Source organism: Chiloscyllium punctatum, chromosome 7, assembly GCF_047496795.1.
Source record: "Chiloscyllium punctatum isolate Juve2018m chromosome 7, sChiPun1.3, whole genome shotgun sequence".
In the NCBI taxonomy this organism is placed as follows: domain Eukaryota; kingdom Metazoa; phylum Chordata; class Chondrichthyes; order Orectolobiformes; family Hemiscylliidae; genus Chiloscyllium; species Chiloscyllium punctatum.
The window spans coordinates 134,965,454-134,993,349 of record NC_092745.1 but is presented as its reverse complement, the minus strand read 5'-3'; the positions used below and the strand labels follow the sequence as shown (position 1 = coordinate 134,993,349).

Sequence of the window (27,896 nt, the reverse complement as noted above, 5' to 3'; positions counted from 1 at the left end):
ATAAACACCCAACAAGGTGACTGCACCTTTCCTATTTCTGACTTCAGCCCATACTACCTCCAGAGGCAGATCTCCCTCAAACTTCCTTTCTGCAGCCGTTATACCATTTCTAATTAGCAATGCCACCCCCCCTCCTTTTTTACCACCCTCCCTAATCTTACTGAAACATCTGTAACCAGGAACCTCCAACAGCCATTCCTGTCCCTCATCTATCCATGTTTCCGTGATGGCTACAACATCGTAGTCCCAGGTACCGATCCATGCCTTAAGTTCACCCACCTTATTTCTGATACTCCTTGCATTGAAGTATACGCACTTGAGCCCATCTCTGTGTCCGTAAGTAGTCCCTGTCAGTGCTACCTTCTCCACAGCCTCCCTACAGTCTTGGACATCCTGACACACAGCTAGCTTACTTGCTGGACTACAAGTCCGGATCCCATCCCCCTGCCAAATTAGTTTAAACCCCCCCGAAGAGTGCTAGCAAACCTACCCCCCAGGATATTGGTGCCCTTCTGGTTCAGGTGCAACCCGTCCTGTTTATACAGGTCCCACCTTCCCCAGAATGCAGTCCAATTGTCCAAATATCTGAAGCCCTCCCTCCTACACCATCCTTGCAGCCACGTGTTCAACTGCACTCTCTCCCTATTCTTTGCCTCTCTGTCACGTGGCACCGGCAACAACCCAGAGATGACGACTCTGTCTGTCCTAGCTTTTAGCTTCCAGCCTAACTCCTTGAGCTCTTGAATGACCTCCCCGCCCCTCTTCCTACCTATGTCGTTGGTGCCAATGTGTACCACGACTTCTGGCTGCACACCCTCCCCCTTAAGGATTCTGAAGACACGGTCCGAGACGTCTCGGACCCTAGCACCCGGGAGGCAACAAACCATCCGAGAGTCTCGCCCATGTCCACAGAACCGCCTGTCCGTCCCTCTAACTAGAGAGTCCCCTATAACTAGCGCTCTCTTCTTCTCCCCCTTTCCCTTCTGAATCTCAGAGCCACAGACCCCTTCACTGCAGCTTACACCTGCAAGGCTGTCCCCCCCAACAGTTTCCAAAGCTGCATACTTATTTTTTAGGGGAACGACTACAGGGGAACCCTGCACTGCCTGTTTCTTCCCCTTCCCACCTCTAACTGTTACCCAGCTACCTCTGTTCTCTGGCGTAACTATGTCCCTGTAGCTTCTATCGATCACCCTCTCAGCCTCTCTAATAATCCTCAGCTCATCCAGTTCCAGTTCCAGTTCCCTAACTCGTTCGGTGAGGATCAGGATCTGACTGCATTTCCTGCACACGAAGTCGGCAGGAGTATCGGTGGTCACCCCTACCTCAAACATCCTGCAGGAGGAACATTCCACCGCTTGTGCTGCCATGACTGTACACTGTCTCCAAAAACAAGAACACTGAGTCAATAACCTGGGGTCTAGAACACACCCACTCAAATACTAATCACTTACCTTCCCGCCCAGCTATGCGCTCCAACCTCACTTCCGCTGCCCGCTACAGGTAAGTAATTTTGAAACAAACTGTCTTACCTTAGCTGTAGTCTCCCGGGTTCGTTTTTCCTCGGCCGCTGCTCCCACTCAAATGACCGTTGGTGAATTAAAGGGGGAGTATTTATACTCACCGTTCTCCTTCCCGGCTGCCCCTCTGTTTACCGTCACTTCCTCTGCTGCTCCCGCTCTTTTTGTGAAGAGAGAAAAAAAAAACCGCTGCCCGCTACAGGTAAGTAATTTTGAAACAAACTGTCTTACCTTAGCTGTAGTCTCTCTGCTGTTTGTCATTTTTAAAAATATGATCTAGATGATGATGTAGAAGGATGGGTTAGTGAATTTGCAAATTAACTAAGGTCAGTGGAGTTGTGGATAGTGTGAAGGATGTTGCAGATGACAGAGGGACATAGACAAGCTGCAGAGCTGGGCTGAGAGGTGGCAAATGGAGCTTAATGCAGAAAGGTGTGAGGTAATTCACTTTGGAAGAAGCAACAGGAATAAAGAGTACTGCGCTAATGTTAAGATTCTTGGTAGTGTAGATGAGCAGAGAAATCTCGGTGTCCATGTACATAGATCCCTGAAAGTTGCCACCCAGATTGATAGGGTTGTTAAGAAGGCATACGGTGTGTTAGCTTTTATTGGTAGAGGGATTGAGTTTCAGAGCCACGAGGTCCTGCTGCAGCTGTACAAAACTCTAGTGCAGCCACACTTGGAGCATTGCATACAGTTCTGGAAGGATGTGGAAGATTTGGAAAGGGTGCAGAGGTGATTTACCAGGATGTTGCCTGGTATGGAGGGAAGGTCTTATGAGGGAAGACTGAGGGACTTGAGGCTGTTTTAGTTAGAGAGAAGAAGATTGTGAAGTGACTTAATTGAGACAAATAAGATAGAACATAAACATAGAACATAGAAAAATACAGCGCAGTACAGGCCCTTTGGCCCTCGATGTTGCGCCAATCCAAGCCCACCTAACCTACACTAGCCCACTATCCTCCAAATGCCTATCCAATGCCCGTTTAAATGCCCATAAAGAGGGAGAGTCCACCACTGCTACTGGCAGGGCATTCCATGAACTCACGACTCGCTGAGTAAAGAACCTACCCCTAACATCTGTCCTATACCTACCACCCCTTAATTTAAAGCTATGCCCCCTCGTAATAGCTGACTCCATACGTGGAAAAAGGTTCTCATGGTCAACCCTATATAAACCCCGAATCATCTTGTACACCTCTATCAAGTCACCCCTAAATCTTCTTTTCTCCAATGAAAACAGCCCCAAGTGCCTCAGCCTTTCCTCATATGATCTTCCTACCATACCAGGCAACATCCTGGTAAACCTCCTCTGCACCCGTTCCAGTGCCTCCACATCCTTCCTATAGTATGGCGACCAAAACTGCACACAATACTCCAGATGCAGCCACACCAGAGTCTTATACAACTGCAACATGACCTCAGGACTCCGGAACTCAATTCCTCTACCAATAAAAGCCAGTACACCATATGCCTTCTTCACTGCACTATTTACCTGGGTGGCAACTTTCAGAGATCTGTGTACATGGACACCAAGATCCCTCTGCTCTTCCACACTACCAAGTATCCGACCATTAGCGCAGTACCCCATCTTTTTGTTACTCTTACCAAAGTGAATCACCTCACACTTAGCTACATTGAACTCCATTTGCCAACTTTCTGCCCAGCTCTGCAGCTTCTCTATATCCCGCTGTAACCTGCCACATCCTTCCTCACTGTCTACAACTCCTCCGACTTTCGTATCATCCGCAAACTTGCTCACCCAACCTTCTAACCCTTCCTCCAGGTCATTTATAAAAATGACAAACAGCAATGGTCCCAAAACAGATCCTTGCGGAACACCGCTAGTGACGGCACTCCAAGATGAACCTTTGCCATCAACTACTACCCTCTGTCTTCTTCCAGCCAGCCAATTCCTAATCCAAACCTCCAACTCACCCTCAATGCCATACCTCCGTATTTTTTGCAGTAGCCTACCATGGGGAACCTTATCAAATGCCTTACTAAAATCCATATACAACACATCTACCGCTTTCCCCTCGTCCACCTCCTTAGTCACCTTCTCAAAGAATTCAATAAGATTTGTGAGACACGACCTGCCCTTCACAAAACCATGCTGACTATCCTTGATCACATTATTCCTATCCAAATGTTCATAAATCCTATCCCTTACAATTCTCTCTAAGACTTTGCCCACAACAGAAGTGAGACTCACCTGCCTATAGTTACTAGGGTTATCCCTACTCCCCTTCTTGAACAAGGGAACCACATTTGCTATCCTCCAGTCTTCTGGCACTATTCCTGTAGACAACGAGGACATAAAAATCAAGGCCAATGCCTCTGCAATCTCCTCCCTTGCTTCCCAGAGAATCCTAGGATAAATGCCATCAGGCCCAGGGGACTTATCTATTTTCACCCTTTCCAGAATTTCCAACTCCTCTTCCCTACATACCTCAAAGCCGTCCATTCTAATTAATTGTGACTCAGTATTCACGTCGGCAACAATGTCCTGTTCCTGAGTGAATACTGTCGAAAACTATTTATTCAGTGTCTTCCCAATCTCTCCAGCCTCCACACGCAACTTCCCACTACTATCCTTGACTGGATCTATTCCTACCCTGGTCATTCTTTTATTCCTGACATACCTGTAGAAAGCCTTTGGGTTTTCCCTAATCCTACTAACTAAGGACTTTACATGTCCCCTCCTTGCTGCTCTTAGCTCTCTCTTCAGATCCTTTCTGGCTACCTTATAATTCTCAATTGCCCCAATTGAAACTTCACACCTCATCTTTACAAAGGCCGCCCTCTTCCCTTTAACAAGGGATTCCAATTCCTTATTAAACCACGGCTCCCTCACACGACCCTTTCCTCCCTGCCTGACAGGTACATACTTATCAAGGACACTCAATAGTTGCTCCTTGAACAATCTCCACATATCAATTGCGCCCTTGCCTTGAAGCCTACTTTTCCAAGCCACGCATCCTAAGTCGTGCCTCACCGCATCATAATTTCCCTGTCCCCAGCTATAACTCTTGCCCTGCAATGCACACTTATCCCTCTCCATCACTAGAGTAAAAGTCACCGAAGTGTGGTCACTGTCCCCAAAGTGCTCACCTACCTCCAATTCTAACACCTGGCCTGGTTCATTACCCAGAACCAAATCCAGTATGGCCTCACCTCTTGTTGTCCTGTCTACATATGATCGGATGATGATGGCTAGCACAAGGAGACAGCTTTAAATTGAGGGGTGATAGACATAGGACAGATGTCAGAGGCAGTTTCTTTACTCAAAGTAGTAGGGGTATGGAACACACTGCAACAGTAGTAGACTCGCCAACTGTAAGGACATTTAAATGGTCATTGGATAAACATATGGATGAGAATGGAATAGTGTAGGTTAGATAAGCTTCAGGTTGGTTCCACAGGTCGGCGCAACATCGAAGGCCGATGGGCCTGTACTGAGCCGTAATGTTCTATGTTCTATGTTTCTCTGTGACTATCGCAGATTGGAATTTTTCTCCTAACATCATGGTTTAATTTCCTGACTTGGATCGATGAGTTTTGTTCACGTAATCAGACATCTGTTCCTTATGTTGCAGGTTCGAATCTCTCCTTGGCCCAAGGAAACTCCTGGCTCCTGGTTCAGTGAGTTCAAGAGAGGAAAACTGGTCAGTTTTACTTGTTGGAAATTGTTTGTTATTCTCTTTGTTTATTGTCTGATTGAACCTGTAGCTTTAAGTTAAGACAATTCACTGCAACAAAGCAGAGTAAATGAGAGCTGTGTGTTTTAAATGTTGATTTCCTAATTCCACTGATTTCTGAGAATAATTTAAACTCTTGTCTCCGTGCTCCTTTCACAGCTGGCATATGTGGACGCCCAGGGTGAGCCGATTAACTTGGTGCAGATGACATTCCTGAAGCTGTTGAGTGCCTCTGCAAGGCAGAATCTCACATATAACTGTCAGAACTCTGTGGCCTGGTACGATGCAGCCTCAGACAGCTACGATAAGGCACTCCGATTCCTGGGTTCCAATGATGAGGAGATGTCACATGATAATAATCTGTACATCAAAGCCATCTCAGATGGTTGTATGGTGAGTGCTGTATGATTGGTCTGTGTAAGACTGTATAAAGTTTAAGTCTCTGTTCAGTTCAGATTTTATCCTGTGCTGAGGCTGTAAATATCTATGTTGTTGTTTTTTCAGTTCCGGAAAGGTTTAGAAAAGACTGTCCTTGAGATTAACACTCCAAAAGTGGATCAAGTGCCTATCATTGACTTGTTGGTGAGTGACTTTGGCAACACGAACCAGAAGTTTGGATTTGAGGTGGGTCCTGTTTGTTTCCTGGGCTAAGAGACTGAGACAAACCAAAACCTTCATCGCACCCACCCACTACAAGACACGTGCAAGTTTTGATCCTGGATGGAGTAAACATTCTCTCACTGTGTATGTATGTACTATTATCTAGAAATTATTAAATGCCCTTGTGGGGTCAGAATCACATGACTTAAACCTGTTATGGGGATCCTAGAGGAACGTAAATGATGTGGAGTTGTGTCGCTGCCAAAGGGAAAGCTTTGGTCCAATCTGGAGGGAGAACATCAGCCAACAGAGAGTGGCAGAAACTGTGTAACTGACTACTCAAGGTGCTCACACACGTTGCCAAGGTGGTCTGAAGGTGTATTTTAATGAACTGTAATTATTTTATTGTAAAATACCATTTCTATCTGTTTCCACTCTCAGAACTTGCATGTGTCTCTCTAGCTGCCATTTTTCAAAGAGCCATTTTTAACCTTTTTTTGGAAACTCAGAAGCAAACTGTAATAATTAAAAAGAAACAAAATAAAATGTTAGCCTCTTGTGAATGAGCTGTATTCTTTCCTGCACTGTACTTGTGTGAACAGATGCTGCTCTCTAACATGTAACTGGGAGCTGAGCTGAGGCCAAGTGAATATCATTGGAACTTTGAGCCAATTGAAGAATTCCTTCAAAAGGCCACCCATGGTGATGAAGTGAACTGTTTGCTCCTGTAACTGACAGCTCCTTTTAGGATGCTGCTGATGTCTCCTTTTACAACGACTTGCCCAATTGTGGAGACTGACTCTGCAAAAGGGTGCAGGACACTGTGTTATGGTGCTATATTTATACATTTTCATTGGATTCTGAAATGTCCACGATGTAAAATGGAGTCAAAAACACTTGCAGAATTGACTAATCTACATTTGATAAGTTCGAGCTACCCCAGTGAATCTCAGCGATTTACACAACCTGAGCTTAAGAACTCATTCTCCTGGCCTCTTGCTGTGCTCCCCTCCAAACACTCAATCTTTCTGCTTTGCTTGGCACTCTTTAGTTGAAGCAGAGAAATTGGTTCTCCAGTGGTTGGAACATGAGGTCTATTTGAGACACCTTTTATTAAAGCTAAGTGCTGCCTGGAGAAGCTAGACTGGGCTGCTCTCTCCCTTAAACAAACTATTTAACTCATTGTTCATGAAAGGCCATGCAAAGACCATAATATGTCTAGGTCATGTGATTCTAACTCGTTGCTAAGCAACAAGTAAGTAGCGATCCACTTACATCCAAAAATTCCACATTCATTGTTTGTTAACATTGGATTTTGCAATTCCTTCTCTAACAATTTCCATCTTGGAATTTGTTTCCTGATCTATGTAAGACTTGAAAAGAAGTGTTTGGTTAACTATTAACCTTCAGAGTTGATTGGTATTCAGACTCCATCCAATAATCTGTGACACTTGAGATTCAAATGGAAATACTGCCTTTCCTCTCATTTCCAGAGCAACGTTTGTAAATATCGACCTGGAAAATAGTAAGAGAATTTCATGAATAAAAGTCAAGTCTTGTCTACCTTGGTAGTTCTGCTTTTTTAAAAAAGTATTTTTTTTGGGAGCTTGATAGAAATTTGTTTGAATTAAAGCCGGAGAAGTCTCAGGGGAAGCATGGTGTTGTGGGGAAATTTAGAACCTGGGCTAAGCCCTCACAACAATCTGACGTAAGGAGTTTACAGTGAACCAACAAACTTCCTCCAAGTTAACAGTGAGAGGGGTTTCTCACCAGTACAGTCCCAGCTTTATAACTAAATCAATAATGTCAAAGACTACAATCAAAAACAGGTAACTCCTTAAATGGTTCCTATTTATATAGATTTATGAAGAACACACATGATAGTCTTTTTCAGTCTTCTGTTGGTTTATAAATTAATTGTAGAATGATTTGAGTTAGATGAGAAAATCAAACCGCTTTCAGATTTACAGTTACGTTGTATTGCTACACCTGTAGCACATCACTTTCTGTATTTTACTAAAAAAAGTTTATATAAAAATAAAATAATTTTCAAAGCTTTCGATTGGATTGCACGATTCAGCACTTGTTCTCAGCTCGGTGTGTAAAGCTGTTAAAATGAAAGTTTCTGCCATCTCCATGGCTTGCTCATTGGACAGAGAGAGAGAGAGAGAGAGACAGGGAGAGATGCATCTGATAGTGAGTGTATCCTGAGGGTCCCTGCTCCTCAGGGGATGGGAGGGGAGGGAGGTAGGGCTACAGAGTACCTTTACCAAGACAGGAGTTGGACCAGTGCAATCAGTATTATTCAGCGTCGCAAACCAACTGTCCCATCTCAAAAATGTCTGAACAGCCTGCTCCTGAATTCTTTCCATTGCTCCTCCCCTGTCTGTATAGCGCCTGAATCAGTCCCATTGCTGACATCACAGGCTCCCAGTGGAAAGGGAGACCTGCATTTCTATGGCATCTTCCCATGACATACCACGATCCAGTATGAAATATCATTGTCATCTTTTCTATCAAAGCGACAGTACACAGCAAGCCTCCATAAACAGTAGCCTGACAGAAAGTGATAGGTCATAGAGGAGGGTGAGCGGATAGATGGGACAATGACGCTCTTGAAGCTTTTGCTCAAACAGCTGTGGGTCAGGTGGAGGGAGTGGGCAGTGTGATCGCCCCTGGATATGTGTCAGCTAAAGACTGTGGTCCTGCCAAAAACAGCACAAGCACAGAGAGTATAGCATCCCCCTCTGGAGCAGTGTGGGAGAGGGATTAGCCCAGACAGACTGCAAATCCTGGCCAAACTCAACCAACCTTAGCCCCCCCCCTACTGCTGATTCATAAACTGGGGCATCTTCAATGACAGGGACATCGCAGCTCAGTATAACCAGGGGAAATGCTGTGTACAAAACAGGCCCACAGTGTTCCATCTTTGTCAGCTGCTCAAACAGAGCTTCCCCATTCTGCCTCCTTGAACGGTTACAGTCCATGTCCTGGAAGAAGGGTGTTCCTGGATTTTGATCTGGTGGCACTGACATAATGGCAATGTATTTCCAAATCGGATGGTGAGGGGCTTGGAGGGGAATTTGCAGGGTGTGGTTTTCCATGTATCTGCTGCCCTTGTCCTTCTAGATGGAAGTAGATGTAATTTTGGAAGGTGCTGTCTGAGGATCTTTGGTGAATTTCTGCATTGTGACTTGTAGATCCCCGTTTGCTTGGATGGTGTGGCTCCAACCACACTCAAGAAGTTTGACACCATTCAGGACAAAGCAGCTGACTTGATTGGTGCCATATCCACAAGCATCCACTTCCTCCACCACTGACACTCAGTAGCAGCAGAGTACACCATCTTCTATAATCTGTGAATTATATCCCAAATTGCACACACATTTTATGATTTCCTATTGAGGGATAAAGGACAGCAATTAAGAAAGCCACTTATAACTCTCCTGAAGTATACTTGTATGGTGAGGTACCTGTGAGCACTGGCCTGGGTTTGAATGTTCATGAGTAAAGATCACAGGTAAAGAACTATCCTTGATCACCCCGGTGTTGCAGTCCGAGGAACTCTCACTCACTGGTAGAAGCCAGTTACTACAGGCCAAGCAAAACAAAAAAGGGCAACGACAGTAATCAGGGAACACAGGGAGGAACTGAAGGAAAACCAGTATTATGAGGGAAATAGTGTTAGGGGAATTGGTGGGGATGAAGGCTGAAAAATCCCCAGAGCTTGATAACCTTTAGATTAGATTTCTTACAGTGTGGAAACAGGCCCATCGGCCCAACAAGTCCACACCAACCCGCCGAAGCGCAACCCACCCAGACCCATTCTGCTTCACCTAACACTACAGGCAATTTAACTTGGCCAATTCACCTGACCTGCACATTTTTGGACTGTGGGAGGAAACCCACGCAGACAGGGGGAGAACGTGCAAACTCCACACAGTCAGTCACCTGAGGTGGGAATTGAACCCGGGTTTCTGGCTTGTAAGGCAGCAGTGCTAACCACTGTGCCACCATGCCGCCCATACATCCCGAGGACTTCAGGAAGTGGCTCTAGAAATAGTGGATGCATTCATGTTCATCTTGCAAGATTTTTTATACTCTGGAAAAGTTCTAGAGATTGGAGTGTAGCTAATGTAACCCCACTATCTAAAAAGGGAGGTACAGACAAAATTATAAACCAGTCACCCTATGTTCATTATAACAGATTTAATAGCAGAGCACCTGGAAAACAGTGACAGGGTTATACACAATCAGAATGGATTTAAATGGGGAAAACAGGCTTGACAAATCAACTGGAATTCTTCAGGAATGTAGCTCGTGAATGTAGCTGATCAGGGAGAGCCTGTAGATGCCGTTTATTTGGTCTTTCAGAAGGCTTTCAACAAAGTCCCACATAAGAGATTAGTGTGTAAAATTAATGTTCATGGGATTGTGGGTAGTGTTAGTGATGGCTGGAGAACTGGTTGATGGACAGGAAACAAAGTAAATTGAAACGAAGGAACTGTGGGTGTTGGACATCTGAAACAAACATTGCTGGAAAACCTCAGCAGGTCTGGCAGCATTTGTGGAGAGAGAAACAGAGTTAACATTTTGAGTCCAGTGACCCTGATTGCAAAAAAAAATAAACAAAATCTAATTTAATGTACCACTTACTTCATTGAGACAAACATGTTAATTATTAAAAACAAACTCAATCGTACACTTCTGACTTACGCCTTGTAGATGGTAGACAAACTGTGGGAAGGGCTGCTTGGTGGTAAGCACGGTTGCCTCACAGCACAGGGGTGTGTGGAGTTTGCACACTCTCCCTGTGCCTGTATGGGCTTCCTCTGGGTGCTATAGTTTCCTCTCACTGTCCAAAGATGTGCAGGTTAGGTAGATTAGCCAAGCTCAATTGCCTCTGTGCAAGCAAGCGTGTTAGCCATGTCAGAGAAAAAATTAATTGCCCATAATGTTCAGTTGTAGGTGGGTTAGCCATGATGAACAGCCATGGTACAGCTTGGCTAGGGGATCACCAAGTTTGGAACACAAGTCTTCAGTACTATTGCTAGGGTGTTGTCAGGGCCCATAGCCTTCGCAGTATCAAGTGCCTCCAACCATTTCTTGATATCACGTGGAGTGAATCGAATGAGCTAAAGACTGGTATCTGTGATGTTGTGGACCACAGGAGGAGGCCGAGATGGATCATCTACTTCTGGCTGAAGACTTTTGCAAATGCTTTAGCCTTATCTTTGTATTGATAAGGCTAACGCTTTTGCCCATCATTGGGGATGGGGATATTTGTGGAGCCTCCTCCTGCAGTGAGTTGTTTAATTATCCACCACCATTCACCACTGGATGTGGAAGGACTGCAGAGATTAGATCTGCTCCATTAGTTGTAGAATTGCTTGGCTCTGTCTATCACTGGTTATTTATGCTGTTTGGCAAGTAGACCTGTTTGGTGGCTTCACCAGGTTGGCACCTCATCTTCAGGTCTGCCTGGTACTGCTCTTGGTATACTCTCCTGCACTCTCCATTGAACCAGAGTTGATCGCCCGGCTTGATGGTAATAGTTGATTGGGGATATGCCGGGCCATGAGGTTACAGATTGTATTGGAGTACAGTTCTGCTGCTGTTGATGGCCCACAGTGCCTCATGAATACCCAGTTTTGAGTTGTTAGATCTGTCATTTGAGGAGAAGTTGAGTAGTTTGGATCTGTACTCATTGGAATTTAGAAAAATGAGGGGTGACCTGATTGAAAAACAGGATATTCTGAGGACACTTGCCAGAGTGAACATAGAAAACACTTTGTGGAAGAGTCTAGGACCAGAGGGCATCATTTCAGAATAAGATGTTGTACATTGATAACAGAAATCAGATGGATTCATTTCTCTCAAGGAGAGCGAATCTGTGGATCATTGGACTATTGAGGTTAAGGCATTAAGTATTTTCAAGGTTGAGAGAGACAGTTTTAGGATCTATAAGAGAATTACCAGGTTATGGGGGAGAAAGGTAGGACACTGAACCAGCCACAATTTTAGTGAATTATGGGCCAGACATGATGGGCTGAATGGCCCACTTCCTTCTGCTCCTACATTATAGAGTCATATGGTCTACCACTTACTGGATTTCCTTTGCTATCTCCAGTACCATGTTTTAAATGGAGTCCGGAAGCTGGTGTTTTCCTTCATGTGTGTCATTTTCCATTGTTACCCCAAAATCCTCATTGCCTCAGTTTCAAGATTGATCCTGGTTGGGCCCCCAGTTTTGTCAAACCTCACTGGGGTAGTGCATTGGAAATCAAGCTTTGCTATCCTAAAGTCATCATGGAAGTTCAAGATTTAATCAAAGTTAACAAAATTCTCATCTTACCTATCTTTTGAGACACAAGTTAACAAAAACACAAATATTGCTTCAAAATCAATGACTATTCATAAGAAATTAATAGATTCTCTCTAAAGGACCTTTGGTGTAATGGGTGAAGGGAAAGGTTTTGAAAGCAGTTCAAAGGTCAAACATAGAATTCACTGAACAACCAAGCGCTCAATGCCAGCACAAGCAAGACACTCATTATTGACTTTTTGCAGGATGTTCCTCATGTCCCCCCTACACATTAACAGCACAGAGGTGGAACGAGTGGAGAGTGTCAAGCTCTTGGGAGTGGTCATGTGAATGCACTGGTTATACAAAGGCCAAACAACGTCTCTTCTTCCTCAAACAGCTGAGGAAATTTGGCATGACGGTGAAAACCCTTGCCAACTTTTATAGGTGTGCCATCAAGAGCATTCTGTCTGGATGTATCACTACCTGGTACGGCAACTGTACCATTCAAGATCGGAGATGGTTACAGAGAGTGGTGAACTCGGCCCGGACAATCACAAAGGCCAACCTCCCATCTATAGAATCCATCTACCAGGCCCGCTGTCAAGGAAAGGCCGCCAGCATTCCCAAAGATCCATTCCACCCTAGCAATGTTTTTCTACAACCTCTACCATCTGGGAAAAGGTAAAGAAGCCAGAACACATGCACCAGCCGGTTTCAAAAAAGTTTCTACCCAACTGTTGTTAGAATACTGAATGGACTTACAAACTCTTAACATTCGCCTGTACCTGTCTTTTTGTTTTTGCTGCTGTTTACCTATTATATACTTATCTATGCTACTTAACTCTGTCTGCCTGTCCTGCTCACAAGACAAAGCTTTTCACTGTGCCTCAGTACACGTGACAATCAGTTCAATTCAATCCCTATCATGACTTTCTGTTCATTGAATTCTCTCTTCTCCAAACACCTCTATTCTTCCTTGCAGGAGGCACGGAGTGACTGGTTCACAAATTGTAAAGTCTCTTAGCTACTGGTCTTTGAGTTTTTATTCATTCTTAAGACATGAACATAGCTGGCTGTGCCAATATTTCTTGCTGGTGCCTAGTTGCCTTGGAGACATTGGTGGGAAGCTGCCTTCTTTAACTATTGCAATCCATGAGCTTTAGGGAGGGAACAACTCAAAAGCCACAGCTTCCGGCAAATGATAAGGGATAATAAGCCTTCAGTCTTAAAATAATTTTATTTTACGACAGAGAAAGACAGCACCTCCCATTCCAGAGCACCGAAGGCCTCTGGCCACATTGTTCACATTCACAAACTGTTCACTACGTAGTAGCTAGTCAATGAATTTCTGGCCAGCAGAAAGCCACTGTTATTGACAATTGATCATCATTCTAAACACCAATAAGCTGTTTGTTGATTGTTGAATCTTGCTTTGTACACACAGCATGGTGGCAGACTCTCTATAACCAAACTTCTCCCAGACTGTCTCTGACCAAACTTCTCCCAGACTGTCTCTGACCAAGCTTCCCCCAGACCGTCTGTAACCAAACTTCTCCCAGACTGTCTCTGACCAAACTTCTCCCAGACTGTCTCTGACCAAACTTCTCCCAGACTGTCTCTGACCAAGCTTCCCCCAGGCTGTCTCTGACCAAACTTCTCCCAGGCTGTCTCTGACCAAACTTCTCCCAGACTGTCTCTGACCAAGCTTCCCCCAGGCTGTCTCTGACCAAGCTTCCCCCAGGCTGTCTCTGACCAAACTTCTCCCAGACTGTCTCTGACCAAACTTCTCCCAGACCATCTGTAACCAAACTTTTCCCAGACTGTCTCTGACCAAGCTTCCCTCAGACCGTCTGTAACCAAACTTCTCCCAGACTGTCTCTGACCAAGCTTCTCCCAGACTGTCTCTGACCAAACTTCTCCCAGACTATCTCTGACCAAACTTCTCCCAGACCGTCTCTGACCAAACTTCTCCTAGATCGTCTGTAACCAAGTTTCTCCCTGACCGTCTCTGACCAAACGTCTCCCAGACTATCTCTGACCAAACTTCTCCCAGACTGCCTGTAACCAAGCTTCTCCCAGACTGTCTTCAGCAAGCAGCTGTGTAAGCAGAACTTACAATGAGTGACAGTAACCAGCTGCAAAAATGTGCAGTGATCCCTTCAACAATCTCTTTTTTTTTAACGTAAAGTCCCTATTTTATTTCAGTCCACAATCAAAAATGCTGAAAAAGACAAGGATATGGTCTTTATAGTTGACAGATTTCAACCAGGTCTAGTACTCAAGACTGGGCATCCATGAGGCACTGTGGGCCATCAACAGCAGCAGAACTGTACTCCAGAACAATCTGTAACCTCATGGCCCGGCATATCTCCCACTCACCCATTACCATCAAGCCAAGGGATCAACCCTGGTTCAATGGGCAATGCAGGAGCAGCATCAGGCAGACCTGAAGATGGGTGTCAGCCTGGTGAAGCCACCAAACAGGATTACTTCCAAACAGCATAAACAGCCAGTGACAGACAGAGCTAAGCGATCCCACAACCAATGGATCAGATCTAAGCTCTGCAGTCCTGCCACATCCAAACGTGAATGGTGATGGATAATTAAACAACTCACTGGAGGAGGAGGCTTCGCAAATATCCCCATCCTCAATGATGGAGGAGCCCAGCAAATCATTGTAAAGATAAGGCTGAAGCTTTCACAGCAATCATCAGCTAGACATGCCGAGTGATGATCCATTCCAGCCTCCTCCAGTAGGCCCTAGCATCACAGACACCAGTCTTTAGCCAATTCAATTCATTCCTCATGGCATCAAAAAATGGTTGGAGACATAGGATACTGCAAAGGCTACGGGTCCTGACAACATTCCAGCAATAGAACTGAAGGCTTGTGCTCCAGAACTTGTCACTCCCCGAGCCAAGCTGTTCCAGTACAGTTACAACACCGGCATCTACCTGACAATGTGGAAAATTGCCCAGGTATGTCCTGTACATAAAAAGCAGGACAAATCCAAAATTGTCAATTACTACCCCATCAGTCACTCGTGATCATCAATAAAGTGATGGAAGGTGTCAGTAACAGAGCTATCAAGCAGCACCTGCTCAGCAATAACCTGCTCAGTGACACCCAGTTTGGGTTCCTCCAGGGTCACTCAGCTCCTGACCTCATTCCAGCCTTGGGTCAAACATGGACAAAAGAGCTGAATCTGAGAGGGGAGGGGAGAGGGACAGCCCTTAACATCAAGGCTGCATCTCACCGAGTGTGGCATCAAGGAGCCCAGGCAATACTGGAATCAATGGGTATCGGGGGGCAAACTCTCCGCTGGTTAGAGTCACACCTGACACAGAGGAAGATAGTGGTGGTTGTTGGAGGTCAGTGATCTCAGCTCCAGGACATCTCTGCAGGAGTCCCTTAGGGGAGTGTCCTAGGTCCAACCATCTTCAGCTGCTTCATCGATCACCTTCCCTCCATGATAATGGTCAGAAGTGGGGATGTTTGCCGATGATTGTGCAATATTCAGCACCATTCGTAACTCTGCAGATACTGAAGCAGTCGATGTTCAAATACAACTAGATCTGGACAATATCCAGGCTTAGGCTGACAAGTGACAGGTAAGATTTGAGCCACACAAATGCCAGGCTGTGGCCATTGCCAATAAGAGATAATCTCACCACCACCCCCTGACATTCAATGGTGTTACTATCCCTGATTCCCCCACTGTCAACATCTTGGTTATCATTCACCAGAAACTCAACTGGACTAACCACATAAACAGTGGCTACAAGAGCAGGTCAGAAGTTAGGAATATTGTGGCAAGTAACTCCCCTCCTGACTCCCCAAAGCCTGTCCTACATCTACAAGGGACAAGTCAGGAGTGTGATGGAGTACTCCCCACTTGCCCTGGATTGGTGCAGCTCCAACAACATTCAAGAAGCTTGACACCATCCAGGACATACCAGCCCACCTGATTGGCTCCACATCCATAAGCATTTATTCCTGCCACCACTGATGCTCAGTAGCAACAATGTGTACTATCTACAAAAACACTGCAGAAATTCAAAGATCCTCAAACAGCACCTTCAAAACGCACAACCACTTCCATCTAGAAGGACAAGGGCAGCAGATACATGGGAACACCACAACCTTCAAGTTCCCTTCCAAACCACTCACCATCTTGACTTGGGTATATATCGCTGTTCCTTCAGTGACGCTGGGTCAAACTCCTGGAATTCCCTCACTCACAACATTATGGGTAAACCTACAGCACATGGACTGCAGCGGTTCAAGAAAGCAGCTCACTCCCACCTTCTCAAGGGCAACTAGGGATGGGCAATAAATGCTGGTCAGCCAGTGACACCCATGTCCCACAAAATAAACAAATAAAAACAGATGTTTAAATTATGGGTAGTTGAGGGTTGAGGATCTGGTGGATTTGAAGAGGCCTGGGGTAAGTGGTCTTGCTGAATGGAAGGCAAGTGTGAGGGGCTGAATGGCCTACTCCTGCTCTTAATGCCTCCATTCTTATGTTTTGTGCATCTCTGAACATTTCTTCCTTTCCTACCGATTATTCTTGTATCTTATCTTTTTGTGTGTTTGATTCAATGTGTGGGGGAATACAAAGAACAATACAGCACAGGAACTGGCCTTTCAGCCCTCCAAGCCTGTGCCAACACAATTTGCCCTTCCATACTAAAGCTGTCTTCACTTCTATTCCCTTCCTATTCATGTGTTTGTCCAGGTGTTTCTGGAACGCTGCTGTTGTGTCTGCTTCCACCACCCCCTCAGGCAGCACATTCCAGACAGTCACCCACTTATTGAGAGAAAAACTTGCCTCCCGCATCTCTTTTAAACTTTCCACTCCACCCCCATCCCCACACCTTGAGCCTGAATCCCCAAATAATTGACCCCTCCACCCTGGGAAAAAAAAGCCTTATACTATCCACTCTATCCATGCCATTCACAATCTTATAAACTTCTATCAGGTCACCCTCAATCTCTTGTGTTCCAGTGAAAACAAACCCAATCTATCCAATTATTCTTCATACCTAAAACTCCCCATTCCAAGCAACATCATGGTAAACCTTTTCTCTACCCTCTGCAAAGCATCCACATCCTTCTGGTAGTGTGGTGACCAGAACTGAACACAATATTACAAGTGTGGCCTAACCAAAGTTCTATAAATCTGCAGCATAATCTGCCTACCCTTATACTTAATGCCCCTTCCAATGAAGGCAAGCATACCATAGGCCTTTTTTACTACTATATTTACCTGCACTGCCACCTTCAGTGACCCAGATCCCTCTGCATATCAGTAATCCTAATCGTTCTGCCATTCAATGTATAATTTTCACCTGTACGAGACCTTCCAAAATGTGTTGCCTCTCATTTGTCCAGATTAAATCCATCTGCCATTTTTCTACCCATGCCTCCAACTGATTTATATCCTGCTGCTTCCTCAGAAAGCTTTAGAAAGTGGTAGTCTTTAAGGTAAAAATTGAATTTTCTTTTTTGCCATTGGTTAAAAAATTGTTTCACAATAAACAGTGATTTTAGAGTCATAGAGATGTACACCTTCAACATATTGTCTAGCTATCACCATTGTTAACAGCTAACCCGAGAATGCAACTTTTAAAAAAAAGGGTTTTGTGATTTACACATGAAAGAAGTGAAACTATTACTGTATTCTAACAGATGAAAGGCTTAACAGACAATCAATTTTTCAATGTATAATTTCAGTTACATCACACTGTAAATTTTTGCTATAAATTCTGTGTTAGGATTGAGCCCTCCATTATCACCTGATGAAGGAGCATTGCTCCGAAAGCTAGTGTGCTTCCAATTAAACCTGTTGGACTATAACCTGGTGTTGTGTGATTTTTAACCATGTTAACCTTGTAATATTGAGCAGGAACAAGGTGGTATTGAAGGATCTAACTGGTGCCTATGAGAGTTGGCAGCTAAATACAAATGCTACATTCCAAGGCACATAGTGTCTGGGCTAGTATGAGGCCATTTGATGACAAAAGAAGCATGATTCCATTAGATGGCCATGCTCCAAGAGATCTCAAGTTAACTCCTGACCTTTATACCCTCGGGTCATGAATGTGAGATCTTAAAGAAACACTGACATACCAAATGCGTACCATAACACAACAGCAAATGGCCCATGTGTACTCTGCCCCACACTGGGGTTTCTGCTCCCCCCAGGTCTCCCGTCATCCCTTTGTCATCTCACCCTGTCAGCAGACCCTTTCATTCCTGTCCCCATCATGTGTTTATACTGCTTCTTCCTCAATGTATCTACAATGTTTTCTCCCTGTGGGACCGAGCCCCATGTCTCCCCCTTTCCCTGTGGGAGTGAGTCCTATGTTCTCTCTCCCCACCACCACCCCCAGATGTTTCTCCTGGATTCCTGCTGGCACTTATTGGGAACTGTTTTGTTAGTGTTCGGTGCTCTGGTCTCCCTCCATAAAAATCTTCTCCACATCGACCCGATCAAATTCCTCTATTAATTATCAGGTAAAGCCTCAGGTATTGGGTTAAGCTGTGGATTGGAGTGAGAATCTATGCCAGCAGTAATGGTATAAACCATGAGAATCGATGACTCTTTTTAATGTCATCAGCAGTTTCTTTTATCATTGTGGGGAATCTGAAAATCTCCACTTTTCCAGAAGCTGTATCTTGCTCAAAGATTATCCCTCCTCAGGTTTGCTGATGACTCCCTTTCTTCTTTGAGGATAACTTGTGAACTTTCCTCTTCCTTTGAGAGTTACAGCCAGGAGCTGACAATGTTAAAGTGTACAAGGGAATTCTGACAGTTCCTCATTGCATTCTCTCTCTAGAGTTTCACTCCCTCATACTGGACCTTAGAGGGTAAAGGAGGTAAATGGAACATTGCTAACGGCAACGTGAAGGATAAGACCCATCAGCATCAAACAGCTGGGCCACACATCAATAAAATACCAGAAACAGATCCAGAAAATAGGAAAGGTTCCTGGTGGATACCAGACCCTTCCCAGGAGCCTAGGATACAGGATGGTGCAAAGTCACCATAGTTCCAAAGGGCTACCCTCTCATTGGAGAGCGAGGGAGCAACGTTCACTGGTGGTGGTTTAACCTAAGGGTCACCATGCCTGAGGACAGGCTAAGAAGGCAGGATCTTCAGAGTGACCTCACCTGGAGCCTGCCTTGTTAGCATCACTCTGCATCACAAACCAGCCATCCAGCCAACTGAGTCAACTAACCCCACAAGGTACGACAATGTTTTACATTAACCCATGGGTTGTAGTTCATGCTGGCTAGGCCAGCATTTATTGCCCATCCACTTGCCCAGAGGGTAATTCATTGTTGTGGATCTGGACCCACACGTAGGTCAGACCAGGTAAAGATGGACAATTTTTTCCTCAGGACATTAGTTGGGTTTTTTATTGTTGATCAATGATAGTTTCCCAGGCTTTCTGACTTAAATGTAAATTCCACCAGCTGTTATGTTGGAGCTTGAACCCAAAGCATTTGCCTGGGCCTCAGAGTGACCTGGTTCACATGGTGTGAGGGAAGTGGGACCAGCACCAAGTCCCTGAGCCGAGGTCGGACATAATTAATGGAACTGATATTGGCAATTTCTGGACTCCAAAGGATTACCTCCTCATGGAAGGTAACACAAGCTGGGTTTTTATTGCCTGGAATTTGGAATGCTTTGATGTTACTTGGTCAAAGTTTTAAACTAATAGGAGGACGTCAATAGGAACAGCAGGGTGATTGGGTGAGGGACTGAATAGTCTCCTATGTCTACATTTCTATGAAAGTACCTCATCAGTTCAAGAAGGTTCCTCCCCTTTTGAAAGATTTCCCAATCCAATCCTTTCTGACGAAAGCTCAGTAAAAATGATTGGGAAATTTAATAACAGATGCTTCAACAATTTTTCCTGGCTTTTGATTGATCAGTTTCACTTGCATCAATGATGCATGTCAATTTTGAACTGTTTCCCCACCCCATGGAGAGGTCGTTATTCTCAATTGATCTAAGCCACAAAGTTTTTGTTAAGATTAAATCAACTTTCAGCAACTTCTCTGTCAGTTTATTTTTTTTCAGTCTGGCAAAACAGTTGGTGAGATGTCATTTGATCTGAACAAAATCCACTCTTGTATCGCTTGGTTTCTTTAGAGTCCAAACATTTCTTGGTCTGAGTATTACATACACTCAACATCTGCCTCAGAAGCGATCAAAATCCTCATTCTGCAATGTGGGATCATGATGTTGTGGCAATAATAGATCTAGCTCAAGGGTTCTGGCTGTTAAATATTCCTGGTTACAAGATGTTCAGAAAAGGTTGGAAAAGAACAAAAGAAGGAGGGCCAGCAGCATTTGGTAAGAAGATCATTGTCATTCTGGAGAAAGAGGATATTTCAGAGGGTTCAGGGTGGAATCAATTTGGTTAGAACTAAGCAATAAGAAGGGGGCAATTGCATTGCTCAGAGTGATCCAGGGATCTCCAAATCATGGGATTAGAAAACCAGGTCAGCACAGAAGTCAGACAGGTGCAATGCTCCCCAGATTTAGACGAGGATTGTAGAATGTGGAAGGGGTAAAGAAGAACAAGTGTTCCTGGATTGATTTTGGGAAAGTTTCTTACAGCAATATCTACCAGTTTAACAAAGAAATGTGACTTAATCATTTTCTGATTAATTCACAAGTAGGCCCTGCGTCTGTTGCCTATCCCTAGTTGCCCTGGAGCAGATGGTGGTGAGCTGCTTTCTTATACTGTTGCAGTCCAATGTTGTAGATAGACTGACAATGCCCTTGTCAGAATTCCACGATTTTGACTCAGCGACAATGAAGGTATGGTGAAATATTTCCAAGTTAGGATGGTGTGTGGCTTGGATGGGAACAAGCAATTATTGTTTTTCACTATATATGCTGCCTTTGTCCTTCTAGATACAAGTCATCATGGATTTACATAGAACATAGAACAATACAGCGCAGAACTGGCCCTTCGGCCCTTGATGTTGCGCCGACCTGTGAACTATTCTCAGCTCATCCCTCTACACTATTCCATCATCATCCATGAGCTTATCCAAGGATTGTTTAAATCTCCCTAATGTGGCTGAGTTAACTACATTAGCAGGTAGTGCATTCCACGCCCTTACCACTCTGAGTAAAGAACCTGCCTCTGACATCTGTCTTAAATCTATCACCCCTCAATTTGTAGTTATGCCTCTCATACAAGCTGAAGTCATCATCCTAGGAAAAAGACTCTCACTGTCCACCCTATCTGATCCTCCGATCATCTTGTACGTCTCTATTAAATCCCCTCTTAACCTTCTTCTTTCTAATGAGAACAGACCCAAGTCCCTCAGCCTTTCCTCATAAGACCTTCCCTCCAGACCAGGCAACATCCTGGTAAATCTCCTCTGCACCTTTTCCAACGCTTCCACATCCTTCCCAAAATATGGGGACCAGAACTGTACACAATATTCCGAGTATGGCCGCATTAGCTTTTTGTATAGTTGCAGCATGATACTGCAGGTCCGGAACTCAATCCCTCTACCAATGAAACCTAACACTCCGTATGCCTTCTTAACAGCACTATCCACCTGGGATCTATGTACATGGACACCAAGGTCCCTCTGTCTAAAGAGCCTTGGTGAATATCTACAGTGCGTCTTGTCAATAGTTCACACTGCTGCATTGGTGGTGGAGGGAGTGGGTGTTTGTGGATGTGGTGTCAATCAGGTGAGCTGCTTTGTCCTGGATGGTGTCAAGTTTCTTGAGTGCTGTTGGAGCTGCCCCCATCCAGGCAAGTGGGGAGTATTCCATCCCACTCCGGACTTGTAGATGGTGGACAGGCTTTGTCAGTCAGGAGGTGAGTTACTCACTGCAGCATTCCTGGCCTCTGACCTGTTCTTGTAGCCACTGGTGAGTCGAATTGAGTTTCTGGTCAATGATAACCCCCAGGATGTTGATAGTAGGGGATTCACTGATGGCAATGACATTGAATGTCAAGGAGTTTAGTGAGCCAGTGAAAAAGTAAATAAGAGAAACAAAGAGGGATTGTGAAGACAGACCAGCAGCCAACATGAATGGGTGTTTCAGTGTCTCCTCCAGATAGATAATAGACCTATATTGAAAAGAGGAGTAGGACTAATTGGAGATCAAATGGGGATTTATCTGGAGGCAGGGGGCATGGCAAAGGTATGAAATAGCTACTTTGAATCTGTCTTTACCCACAATGCAAATGCTGCCAAGGCTATGGTGACGAGGGGGAACCTGAGTCACTGGGACTGTTTATATTTGGTAAGGAGGAGCTATTGGACAAGCAGTCATTAGATAAATTTGACTGGAACCAGACGAGATCCATTCAAGGATCTTGAGGGAATGGAGGGTGGAAATTGTGGGAGCACTGACCACAATCTTTCAGACTTCCCTGGACTTGGGGGAGGTGCCTGAGGATGGAGAATTGCAGACATTACAGCCATGTTTACAGAAGCTTTGTAAAGAATGATCCAATGTTTACAGAGCAGTCCGCTTAGATTCAGCTTATCTTCCTGAGCACGCTGTGTGAAACAGCTGAAAAAATTAGACCCATTTCCTTATGCTTTCCACACAACCTGTCAATGTCCTCCCATCCCTGTTGCTTCCAATAAATCAGAGACTCATGGAACAGAATTGAAGGATATGGAAATATTTGGCCTCTTTTGAAGGAGGTCAGGAACCAAAATGAGCAGATGCTGCAAAATCTGCCACTGAGCTCCTCATCAGAATAGCCAGGAGACTCCAACATTTCTCAACATTCCTGCTCGCCATGTTCCTCTAGTGACAGAGAGACTGAAATATATTTCCTCCCAAATTGCAAACAGCACCAGAGGCTGCTTTTGTTGATGGGGTCACTTGGAGCATGAGGGAGCTGGCTGATGGAGTGGCTGGTAATGTTGATGGTAATGAGCTGCTGCCTGGTGCAGTCACACAGAGCTCACAGTCCCAGAGCAGAGCTACTTATACTGAGAGAACGTGATGTATTGGCTTGACACATTGGGAAACAATATGTAAATCAGCAACACATTAACAAACATTAATAATTCACTTGGAGTGTCTACAAGGAACTTGAAAGGCACTAACAGAAATATAAATTACATCCAAAAAAGCAAAGTCGACTGAAATCCTTATTCTGCCCTCACTTTTGTTTCAGAATTCAATCAGGATCTACTTACCAAATAAAAATTAGTCTCTGTTGCTACTTGTTACAGGCACCTGGGCAGTGTCCCAGGATCATGGAAGTGATACAGCACTGATTCAGACCATTCAGCCCATCGTGTCTGCACCAACTCTCACAACAAACATTATTACTTGCTGCCAATTGCATTGTTTTCCCCAGATTCCTCTACACCATTTACTATCTAATGACTATTCAATGCTCTCCTGAATGCTTTAATTGACCTTGTCCCCACCACATTTTCAGCAAGTGCATCCCAGATCCCAACTACTCGCTGTGAGAAAATGTTTTTCTCTCACATCACCCTCGCTTTGTTTGCTTGAAATCTATGCCCTCTTGTTCTTGTGTGTTTTATCAGCGGGGACAGTTTCTCCCAAGCTACTTTCTCCAGTCTGCTCCTGATTTTGAAATCCTCTACCAAATCTCCTCTTAGCCCTCCTTCCCTCCATCTATACTACCCGCTGCCTTGGGAAGGTAGCTAACATAATCAAAGACCCTTCCCACCCCAGTAATACCCTTTTCAGTTGGGGAAAACATACAAATGTTTGAAAACACGTACCAACAGATTTAACAACAGCTGCTTCTCCACTATTATCAGATTTATAAACAGACCTCTCATATATTAGCGTTAATCTTTCTCTGCACCTTCTCTGTAGCTGTAACACTATATTCTGCAATCTGTTCCATTGCCTTGATGTACTTATATAAGGTATGATTTGTTGGGGTAGCATGCAAAACAATACTTTTCACTGTATCTTGGTACATGTGACAATAATAAATCAAATCAAAATCAAAGAAAACATTCCCAACTTCGGAGCAATCTCTCCTACTAGCTGAAGTTTATTTTGTCCCTGGAACCATTCCTGTAAACTGCTTTCGCACTCTCTCCAATATGTTCACATCTTTCTTATAATGTGATGTCCACCATATGACACAATACTCCAGCTGAGGTCTAACAAGTGTCTTATACAAAAGTAGACATTGGGCCACTTCAAACTGATGCTGGAGGCCTAGTGATGGGACATAAGGAAATAGCTGGAGAACTTAATTAGTACTTTGTGTCAGTCTTCACAGTGGAAGACATGAGTAATATCCCAACAATTAATGGGAGTCAGGGGGCTGAGTTGAGTATGGTTGCCATCACAAAAGAGAAAGTGCTAGAAAAGCTAAAAGGTCTTAAAATTGATAAATCTCCTGGCCCCGATGGGTTTTATCCTAGAGTTCTGAGGGAGGTGGCTGAGGAAATAGCAGAGGCATTGGTTGAGATCTTTCAAAAGTCACTAGAGTCAGGGAAAGTCCCGGATGATTGGAAGATCGCTGCTGTAATCCCCTTGTTCAAGAAAGGATCAAGACAAAAGATGGAAAATTATAGGCCAATTAGCCTAACCTCGGTTGTTGGTAAAATTTTAGAATCTATCATTAAGGATGAGGTTTCTAAATTCTTGGAAGAGCAGAGTCAGATTAGAACAAGTCAACATGGATTCAGTAAGGGAAGGTCATGCCGGACAAACCTGTTGGTATTCTTTGAAGAGGTGACAAGTAGGTTAGACCAGGGAAACCCAGTGGATGTGGTCTATCTAGACTTCCAAAAGGCCTTTGATAAGGTGCCACATGGGAGGCTGCTGAGCAAGGTGAGGGCCCATGGTGTTCGAGGTGAGCTACTGGTATGGATTGGGGATTGGCTGTCTGACAGAAGGCAGAGAGTTGGGATAAAAGGTTCTTTTTCAGAATGGCAGCCCGTGACAAGCGGTGTCCCACAGGGTTCAGTGTTGGGGCCGCAGCTGTTCATGTTATATATTAATGATCTGGATGAAGGGACTGGGGGCATTCTAGCGAAGTTTGCCGATGATACGAAGTTAGGTGGACAGGCAGGTAGTACTGAGGAAGTGGGGAGGCTGTAGAAGGATCTAGACAGTTTGGGAGAGTGGTCCAGGAAATGGCTGATGGAATTTAACGTGAGCAAGTGCGAGGTCTTGCACTTTGGAAAAAAGAATACAAGCATGGACTACTTTCTAAAAGGTGAGAAAATTCATAAAGCCAAAGTACAAAGGGATCTGGGAGTGCTAGTCGAGGATTCTCTAAAGGTAAACATGCAGGTTGAGTCTGTGATTAAGAAAGCAAATGCAATGTTGTCATTTATCTCAAGAGGGTTGGAATATAAAAGCACCGTTGTGCTAATGAGACTTTATAAAGCTCTGGTTAGGCCCCATTTGGAGTACTGTGTCCAGTTTTGGTCCCCACACCTCAGGAAGGACATACTGGCACTGGAACGTGTCCAGCGGAGATTCACACGGATGATCCCTGGAATGGTAGGTCTAACATACGAGGAACGGCTGAGGATCCTGGGATTGTATTCATTGGAGTTTAGAAGATTAAGGGGAGATCTAATAGAAACTTACAAGATAATACATGGCTTGGAGAGGGTGGACGCTAGGAAATTGTTTCCGTTAGGCGAGGAGACTAGGACCCGTGGACACAGCCTTAGAATTAGAGGGGGTCAATTCAAAACAGAAATGTGGAGACATTTCTTCAGCCAGAGAGTGGTGGGCCTGTGGAATTCATTGCCGCAGAGTGCAGTGGAGGCTGGGACGCTAAATGTCTTCAAGGCAGAGATTGATAAATTCTTGATGTCACAAGGAATTAAGGGCTACAGGGAGAATGTGGGTAAGTGGAGTTGAAATGCACGTCAGCCATGATTGAATGGTGGAGTGGACTCGATGGGCCGAATGGCCTTATGTCTTATGATCTTATGGTCTTATACAAGTTCAACATCACCTTCCTGCTCTTGTACACCTATAATAAAGCTGAGAATACTGCTCTCTCCACCTGATCTGCCACAAATATATGCTAGTCCTTCTGCCCCTGAACATTCTCCCATTAAAATTGTACCCCCTATTTCATAATGTCTTTCAATGTTCTTTCTACCAAAACACAGCATCTCACCTTCTATCTATCTGCCCATTCTACAAACTCGATTCTGTCCTTCTGTAGTTCCACATTGTCTTCCTCACAGTTCACAATTCTCCAGTTTTCTGTCATCTCCTGTTGTCACCAGCACACCAAGATTCAGATCATTAATATGCATCATAAAAAGCAACGATCTCAATACTGACCCCTAGTGGATCTCTTCCTTCCTTCAAATTCCCTTTGACCATTTGCCTGTTTCCTGTCTCTCAGCCAATTTTGTATCCATGTTGTTTCTGTCCCTTTTATACCATGACCTATCACCGTAAAAGTATAACTACATAACTGCACACACAGTTTATTGATGGATTCAACATTTGTCTGTGACAGTAATATGATTATCAACTGGATATGTTTAGTTTCAGAGGAACAGTACATTTCTCATTCTAATCTCCAGGTGTTTATGAGTTCAGGTTGTTCTATTTTACAACACTTCACATTTGCTTGTATTTGCTGCACAGACCACTGGACCTGGTAAAATTGCAATGTGCGTCATTACTTAAAAGACAGCAATTCCAAAAACTGTAACTTGATGTCCAATACAGAGGTTTTAGTAGAAAGTCAAGGCTGGGAACTGAGTATCCAAGGATACTCCATCTTTGGGAAGGATGGGAGCAAATGAAAATAAATTGGGATGCCTCCTATAAATGGCTGACCTATAACTCTCTGCAACTTAAACTCTACCTATAACTCTCTGCAACTTAAACTCTACCTCTTAAACGTCTCCCTTCACAGACAGACAGGCAAGACATGGAGGAAAAGGAAAACAGGATCTGCTGACAGCCCCAAAATGCTCTCTGTACACACGTACACTGTACCCCATGTCAGTACACCCAGTGACATCCCATTCACTCAGACTTATTATCCTTCCCTGGATGGTCCCTGGATGTTTTTATGGAAGGATGTTTCACAAAGTGTCCATGCGCAAAACCATCTTCATGTGAATATACACCTGTCCGTGATGGGGGACAGGGGTGTGGTCCCAGGAGACAGCCAAAGGAGAAAGATCAGAGAAACCACAATTTAATAGCACTAGTCTGCACCACAGGAGGTGATTAATTGTTTCTTTCAATGTCTGTCAATTCCTTTTTGGTTCTTTGCTGTTGACCCAGAGTTGTTTCCACACCAATGCTGTCTTTTGTTTACTGTCAAGACTTTGTCCTTTCACTGCCTTGAAAAGAATTTTAAGTCTTCCTTCAAAAGGTAGTGCACAGAGAAGAGTGAGTTACAACTGTTTCTGAGGAGAGATGCAGACAGAGAGATTCCCTGATGTTTTAGCTTTTCAGGCTCCGCTGCCACAAAAACAGGAATTGCTGGAGAAACCCAGCAGGTCTGCCAGCATTTATGGAGAGAAACAGAGTCCTCTGCTGCACTGTTTCATACAAGCCGTAACCATTTAGTCAGGAGCCAATCAGAATGATGTGGTCGAGTAGGTTTCCTTTAGTTCGGAACCCATCCATGTGGGCTTTCCACTTTGCTCTCACTGTTCCAAGGACATGTAACATTATACACAACCCACAGTGTTCTACAGTAAAGGTGATTTTTATTATTGTAGTCATTGGTTTGAACCATCTCCCTGGTTTAACACATAATC

General features: G+C 44.3%; 1 protein-coding gene across 7 annotated transcripts in view; it reads left to right on the top strand.

Annotated features, from left to right (window-relative positions):
* The window catches only part of col11a1a (collagen, type XI, alpha 1a), a 444,140-nt gene extending 436,756 nt beyond the window's left edge, over window positions 1–7,384 (top strand). For all 7 annotated transcript variants that reach the window (XM_072574917.1, XM_072574914.1, XM_072574912.1 and 4 more), the window contains 3 exons: window positions 5,120–5,188; window positions 5,381–5,614; window positions 5,726–7,384. In XM_072574917.1, coding sequence (XP_072431018.1) covers window positions 5,120–5,188; window positions 5,381–5,614; window positions 5,726–5,872 — 450 coding nt within the window. In that variant the 3' untranslated portion in view covers window positions 5,873–7,384. The remainder of the gene's footprint in view (window positions 1–5,119; window positions 5,189–5,380; window positions 5,615–5,725) is intronic.
* The last annotated feature ends 20,512 nt before the right edge of the window (window positions 7,385–27,896 follow it).